This window comes from Carlito syrichta, unplaced genomic scaffold (assembly GCF_000164805.1).
Source record: "Carlito syrichta isolate Samal-C Ts95f unplaced genomic scaffold, Tarsius_syrichta-2.0.1 Scaffold306854, whole genome shotgun sequence".
NCBI classification, from domain to species: Eukaryota; Metazoa; Chordata; class Mammalia; order Primates; family Tarsiidae; genus Carlito; species Carlito syrichta.
The window spans coordinates 159,898-167,682 of NW_007250950.1; the positions used below are offsets into that span (position 1 = coordinate 159,898).

The 7,785-nt window shown below is 46.6% G+C and overlaps 1 protein-coding gene across 1 annotated transcript; it reads right to left on the reverse strand.

Annotated features, from left to right (window-relative positions):
* Window positions 1-1,499: 1,499 nt before the first annotated feature.
* Window positions 1,500-5,091, reverse strand: CCL16 (C-C motif chemokine ligand 16). Its single transcript, XM_008063469.1, has 3 exons — window positions 5,022-5,091; window positions 2,089-2,209; window positions 1,500-1,665 (listed from the first exon to the last, which is right to left on the reverse strand). The coding sequence occupies exons 1-3, from the start codon at window positions 5,089-5,091 to the stop codon at window positions 1,500-1,502; spliced, it is 357 nt and encodes a 118-aa protein (XP_008061660.1).
* Between the last annotated feature and the right edge of the window lie 2,694 nt (window positions 5,092-7,785).

The window sequence follows — 7,785 nt, forward strand, 5'->3', positions numbered from 1 at the left end:
CAGTTTCAGGGACCTCAGGGCAGAAGTTCATAGGGACACTGCCAGAAACTCTCTTCTGCTATAGTAGCAACTAGTATGTGTTTCTCAGGTCCAAATTTCAAATCTCTCTGAGAGTCTCTGGCCAGTCCGGTCGGGTAGATCAGCTTTGGCTAATGTATTAGCAACATGGCCACTAGGGGCAGTCATGGGCCAGTTCACCAGAATCCAATGAAGTAAATGGCCAGCTTTCAGAATGTTCACCATGTCTTTTTTTCTTGATTATCATGCCTAATTGCCTGATTTTTGCTTTGTCTTTACAACAACATTTTGGGAGAATGTTGAATGCAAGAGAGCTGAGGCAGCTGTCTGCTCTTGAGCTGGAGCCAGAGAGGGAGGTTGAATATACTGTATGTCTGGCCTTGGGGCTATGTGAGACCTCTAGCCCCAACCTTGACAAAATTCTCAAGACGTGTGGAGAAGCTCCTGAAAAAAACTGAGATTACACTTCTTTCACCCTAGCAGGAAAAAAGGCAGGAAGTTAGGAATTAAGTTGTCAATCAAGGAAGTTTTATTTATCGCATGCTTGCTTTGGACCAAGAGCCTACCTTGTCTACTGTCCTTTCCCTGTCCTGCAAAGTTTAGCATGGGAGGTAGAAATTTGTGCCTTTTCTTTCTTTCATTTTTTAATCACCCACTGTCTGTACCCTACCATCCTGAGGAATTCCAAATATGGGGGTGGGGGAACTATCTAGCAAAACCTCTGCAATATGGACAAAAACGATGAACATGAATATTCCTACCCAGACCTGCTAAGAAAATGTTATGTTATGAAAGGAAAAAATAATGGAAGAAAATATAGATCCAGGAAATGAAAAAAAAGATAAGGAAGGACAGGAAAAATCAGGAGTGGGGCTCAAGACTCAGAGACCAGAGATAGTCTGGCAGGTTGGAAACTGGCTGTTATTTTTTTTTTGTTTTTTTTTTTTTGTGAGTCGAAGTCTCACTCTGTCACCCAGGTTGGAGTGCAGTGACATACTCACGGTCACGGCAGTCTTGACCTGCTGGGCTCAGATGATCCTTCCATCTCAGACTTCCAAGTAACTGGAATTACAGCACACTACCATGCCTGGCTTATTGTTTGATTTATTCAAGATGAGGTCTTGCCAAGTTGCCCAGGCTGGTCTCAAACCCGTGGCCTCCCAAAGTGCTGGGATTATAGGCATGAGCCACTGTGCCCAGCCCAAGTATTTAGAATAACTAGTGTATTGGGGTGAGGTGAGGAACTGAAAGCATAGCAAAGGGAAGGATGTGAACAATGTTTTTCTGTATATTAAGAACATATCTCTGCCCACCTCCCATATCTTTGGCATTTTCTCCCGAGATTGAGAAAATATTCGAAATATCTCTCCTTTATTTTGGTCATTGGCCTATTTCTCTGAATGTGACTGCTAGTTTCAGCCCACAAATCTGCCCCCAAGTTGTCCCTCCGGTAAACTTGGCATTCCAGTGAGGCCCGATCATTATGGGGAGTTGAGGAGCTGGGGTTGGCCTTTCCCGGATGGAATAGTTTTAACCTGGGCCAAGTTCCTGGAAGGCAGCAAGGGTAAGTTGGGATCCTTGATGTACTCTTGGACCCAGTTGTTGCTCGGGTTGGTGCAGACCTCTCGGTTCTTTTTGGTAACGAAGCTGTGGAGGCAAAATTAGACTGTCATGGATTGCAGACTAGGGCAAGGTTCCAGGGCACACTGCCCATCTCAGCTCATCTGGGGCTCACCTTATGTTGTTTATAGCTACCCTAGACCCCCCTCGCTGGGAGCCCTCAGAAGCTCTCTCTCTCTCTGGCCTCGTGACCTTATCATCCCTTCTCTCAGTCCCTTCCCTGCTTGGCCTAGACCTTCAGGCTTAAGTTTCATAATGGCCGCCATTTATTGGGCCACACAGATAAAGTGACAAAATCAGGAGTTAAACCCAGACTCCTGCCATTCAAAGCCCAGACCCTTAGCCACTCCTCCACGCCTCTAGTATGGAGACTTCTTGGTCCTGTGTATCCCATTCCTACCCTAGGTTCTCCATCCCTCTCCACAGACATTTCTTTAGGAAAATGCTCACATGATGGCTGGCAGGTGACAGCTGAGGGCATTTCTGTATCCCATCACTAGTTTCCTTGGCAATACTTTCTCATTATACTTCAGGCAGCAGGTGGGTGAAAGGTTCACAGCCTCAGGAATTTCTGAAGAAAACACATTGCAAACTGAGCCAGGGAGGTAGACAGGGGAGACCATAGCTGCCACCCTCCATCCCATCAGTGGCATCTCACTCCTCTGATAGCAAGGCCATCTGTTAGCAGGACTGATGATAGCTTGATGGATAATGGAAAAGATAAAGCCCCCTGGGGTACATGCATGTAGACCCTTTAGCCTCTGAACTGAGTGTCATCAAGTACAAATGACTTGGTGATTCACATTTGCTGATGAACCAGTAGGGAGCTGGCTCACTCTTTGGTTTACTCATGACTTGATCTACCAAACATATGCTGAGCTCGTGTTACATGACAGGTTCTGTGGGAGTAAATCATGAGGAAGACATAGCCACTGGCTTGAGTAGCTTATGAACCAGCCAGAGTAAAAAGGGAAAGTGAAAAGTTCAACAAACACTGCCATAGAATGTGGCCCAGGTTAGAATAGACGTGGCATGAAGTGCAGTGGGAACAGAATGAGGGGTTCTTCCTCAGTGTCTGAAGAGGAAGTCCCAAAGCAAGCAATGCCTGAGTTGATTCTCAAAGGATGAGAATTTAGGTTTGGCGTGGTGGCTCAGGCTATAATCCCAGCACTTTGGGAAGCCGAGGCGAGAGGATTGCTTGAGCTCAGGGGTTCAAGACCAGCCTGGGCAACTTGGTGAGACCTCATTTCTAAAATAGAACTCTTAAAAAATTAGCTAGGTGTTGTGGTGCATGCCTGTAGTTCCAGCTACTTGGAAGGTTGAGGCAGAAGGATCATCTGAGCCCAGCAGGTCGAGGCTGCAGTGGCCGTGAACATGCCACGGCACTCCAGCCTGGGAGACAGAGTGATACTTCCACTTAAAGGAAAAAAAAAAAAAAAAAGGATGAGGATTTAGACACACAAAGGAGTTGTAGGATCTTGAAGAAAGAAATGTAGGAAGGCCTGAAGTTGGCGGCAGCAACATGTCTAGGGAGGGCAGAGCAGTTTGGAGTGGCCGAAAAGCAAGGTGCCAGAGAAGGAGTGAGAGAGATTGGAGAGAGGAGAGGGCCCGATCACATACTTACTAAGTTGTGGGGATATCTGGACTCTATCCTAGAGGCTTTAGAGAGGCTGAGAGCTTACAGGGAGGAGGGTGAGAGGGTGGAGCCATGAGTGAGAGAAGTTACGACAGGAGGAAAAGTGTTCGGGGTTGAACAGCTTGGGTTGGAATCCTGACAATTTGAATTTTGATTTGAATCATGGAAAATTTTCCTGATCTCTCTAGGTTTCAATTTCCTCACTTATTAAATGGGGCTAAGAAGATACTTATATCCTAGGATTACAGTGAAAATTATTTGAGAAAATGCTTATAAAGCTCTTAGCTCAGAGCCTGGCACACAGAAAGGCTCAATCAGTGCTTATTATAATTAAAAGCAAATGGTAGTAATGACCACTCTTCTTGCCTTGAAATGACTTTCCTCCTCCTTCTACTTCTCCTCCTCCTTCTTCTTCACTCTCTCTCTCTTTCTCTTTCTATCTCTCATTGGTCTCAAACTCCCAGGCATACCACTACACATGGTTTTTGCTTTCTTTTTTGAGCTTATAGGATGATGGACTTGATTAGCTATTGTCACTGTTTCCCTTGAGCTCCCCTGACTACCCACCAGTTGGGGATATTACACAAGAGGTCAGGCCAGAGATGTACCCCAGCCTTAAAAACCTGCAAAGTGCAAATCCCTTTGTAGCCTGACCCCTTGCCTCCAGTTGGTGGTAAAGCTTGGGACATCTTGAGGGCACTGTCTGTCTGATCCATTTTCTCTTCCTTGAAGCCTGAACCCACTGCACTGGCCTGATTGACCTTTCCAAAGGGCATTGTTGCCCCTCCCACCCACCAGACACACACAGTCCCTCTGAAAGTGACTTTACACACTGTCATTCTGCAAGCAACATTCATGTCCTTGGTTCTCAAAGCAAAGTTTACAAAGGCCAAGGTCATCATGTGGACAGATTACATGGTGCATTTGACCCTTGCTCTCCTGTGTTTATATAGGCAGAGTTAGGCCAGATGACATGCTCAGGTAGCCTTAAGGGAGAAAAGAAGGCAGGGGCAGCCTAAGGAGGGTAAGTGGAAGGGCTGAGTGTCTTTGTTTCTCTCCTGTCACCAGGTCCTCATAAACAATGGTAGAGGCAGGGTATACAGAGTAGGCAAAACCTTATTCTCCATAGGTTCCAATGTCCCTTCTCCCCACAGTTCCAAACCTTTTCATCCCTTTCCTCTTTTCTGCAGACTTTATTTAGTTTTAAGCTAGGGGGTGGAGAAGGTGGCCATAGCTCCCCAAATGGCACACTTGGCCATCCCACCGGGACTGATTTTGGTTGTCTGATAATCTCAGCCATCCATGCCAGGCTCTGCGAGGAAGGGGTATCTATGTTTGGACTCCCCATTCCTGGGTTTAGTCCCAAGTGATTGCTTCAAACTGTCTCTCTCAGCGTATCTGCTGCTTTTCTCATCCACCTGCCTCACCCTCCCCATCATTACATACACTTATTATTGTACTTTCTACTGCTTCCTTGACTTCTACTCCTCAATAGTCATTCCTGCTTTCCACTCTTGGGGCTCCTAAGGAAGCCTTGACCCAGCTTCCTGGAGCCACCTGCCCCAGAAAGATCTAGACCAAGCCCAGCTCTATTTCTAGAGTGAAGAATTTGTGATCAGCAGTTCTGCATGAAGGTGGGGAAAGCCCCCTGGGGCTGGTGAGGCCAGAGATCTGATAGTGCTCTTAGCATCACCTCACTACCAGCTGGCCCTTCTCATTTCTGCCCTACATAGGCAAGAGGACTCACTTGGCTTACTGTAAGAAGCAGAAGTGGTGATGAGGACGAGGAGAAAGAGGATAACCACAGAGACCTTCATCCTCTCAGTGGGGTGGTACAGCTTCAGGGGAGAGCTGAGCAGATGTGTCCTCCTGGCTGCTGGTTGTCTGCCCTCCTACTGCTCAGGTCTTTGGACTCTGCATCAAAGTCAGTGAAGGGGGAGAAATAACGGGCTGGTGATTGCTGAAAGAGAGGGCGGTGGAGGATGGGCCCTGGTGCAGAGCTGAATTCAGTAAGATTTAGATTCATGTGAAGGAATAATTGGAGAAAGGATGTGGTGAATGTGTACTGTGTGTCAGCCACCTTGCATGCTCTCTCTTAATCCTCAAAATAGTGAAGTAGCAATGATTATGCCACTGGGACCACTGAGGTAGAGAGAGGTTAAATTCATTGTCCAAGGTCACATGGGTATGAGGTGGGGATAGGCAGTATGAAAACCAGATTCATTTGATTTTACCATGTTACCTGCCACCATCTCTATGTTGGGAAGGTTACAGGAAGAGTTGAATCGCCTCAGTTTCCCCCAGGTAACTGGTCCTGAGGTGGGTGAGCATAAAGCAGGATTAGAGAGAGGATAGACTGAGGCGAGGGTAGGGTCTCTGAGAAAGATGTCCTATTCCAATTCAAGGACACAGGATTGAACTCACGTCGCAGACTATGCCACTAAAACTCTGAAAAACAATGTGCCTGATCCTTGGGTCTCCATTAGTTGCGGAAGTGTTTGGCTTAGTTGTCAAAGTTTTTATTTATCTCTTTGGACTTAGGATGGATTTTTTAGGTGTAGCCTGTTGCTCCCTCCTGGGTGCCCACAGAACGGGTTTATCCAGCACTGCGCCGTTGCCAACCATGACCAACAGAGCCAACAGAGGGCGCTCCAACTCTTTGAGCCTGACAGCCTGCTACCGTGGCTCAGAGCTCGAGCTTCCATTCCTCTGACCTGGGTCCAGGCCAGGAATGTTCCACAGCATCATCTCTTCAGATTGCCTCAGGACCCCTGCAGGACCCCTTTCCAGGTTGAAGGCAGGGTTCAGAGAAGAGATCAAAGTTACAAGGAGTTTTGCTGTTGTTGTTTTTTAGAGTTGGGATCTCTGTCACCCAGGTCAGAGTGCAGTGATGCAATCTTAGCTCACTACAGCCTCGAACTCCTGGCTCAAGTGACTCTCCTGCCTCAGCTTCCTGAGTGGCTGGGACTACAGGTATGCACCACCACACCTGGATAATTTTTTAAATTTTTTGTAGATACAGGGTCTTGCTATATTGCCTAGGCTGGTCTTGAACTCCTTGGCCTCAAGCAATCCTTCCGCCTTGGCCTACTAAACACTAGGATTACAGGCTTGAGCCAACACACCCAGCTGAGATTTGGCTGTTGATTACTGTGAGCTTTAGAGGCAGAGAGGATGTGTTTCAGGAAGTGGAAGGAGTGGGAGGCAAGGGCTGAAGAGGGCATGTGCAGATCCTTGTAGGGCTGGTTGCTTGGCATGAATGTTTATAAATAGGTCATCCATATAATACAACTAGTCTTTATAGGTTCAAGGCAGTTAGTGGTGGTGAAGCTGTGACTTTTTGTGAGGATAGGGAGGGTACATAGGTGGGGCACCCTTTTGGCCTCTGTTTATGGAGGCGATATGGTCTGAGGAACCTTTAGCATGCAAGGTCCCTTGTGACTCTTGCCGTGACTCACAAGCCCTTGTCTGTGGAAGGTTGGAGCCCAGGAAACATTGGTCATAGTTCCAACATGGGGCATGCTCTTACTCCAAGTATGCAGCGCTCCTCTTTGAGCAATGAAGATGTGTTTTAGAGCCTATTTTTGGAGCATAGACCTCCTCTTGATTACTGCCTCATTCCATCCATAGCTTTAGCCATCCACCTTTCCATCCATTCATGCATCCATCCAATCCATCCATCCATCCATCTATTCATTTCCTGATCACCTGGCATGAGCCAGGTTTTCTTCTAGGCCTTGTGGAGGATTAAGAAAGTGAGTAATGGGGGGGGGGCAGGGAGGGAAAGGGAGGTGGGATTAACGGTAGTCAATATCTGTCTGGGGACGGGAGGGGCACACCTCATCAAAAAGGGTACCTGCACAATGCATATTTGTATACCTAACCCTTAACTGTACCCTACGATTTTAAAATAAAAAATATGTATTAAAAAATGAGTAAAACAATATAGTACAACATGATATACATAAGTGAAGGGGAACTGATTGGATAAAATGTGTCCATGAGTAATTTCTATCCCAGATAGCAATGAAGAAAGGCCTTGGAAACAGCAAAGAAGAAATGACTATGGAATTCAACCGCTATGGAGAGGACTTTATGAGGACTTGTTGAGAATTTAGCATCTATGCAGAAGATCAGGCGGTGATTCTTAGTTTTTACATTAGTTGTGAAGCTAAGAATAAGATAATGCATATAGACTACTTAGCAAAGTGTTTGGAATGTAGAAAACAATAAGAAAATAGTAACTGTTGTTATTGTCATTGTCAAGCAAGTGGCCTTTACACTGTGTTTCCTCCTCACTTTCTGCTTCTCACTCCCCCCATCATAGGCCTGACTCATTTTTTTGCACCAGGCTGTGGCACAACTTCTGCAGAGTGAGGCCTAATGCTGAGGGTGCCACGCCCAGGCTGGGCTCATTGGTGTCCTCAGACTACTGCCAATAAGAAAATTCAGTGGACAGCCAGTTTTCCCAGCACCATTTACTGAATAGGTTCTCCTCTCCCCAGTGGTAG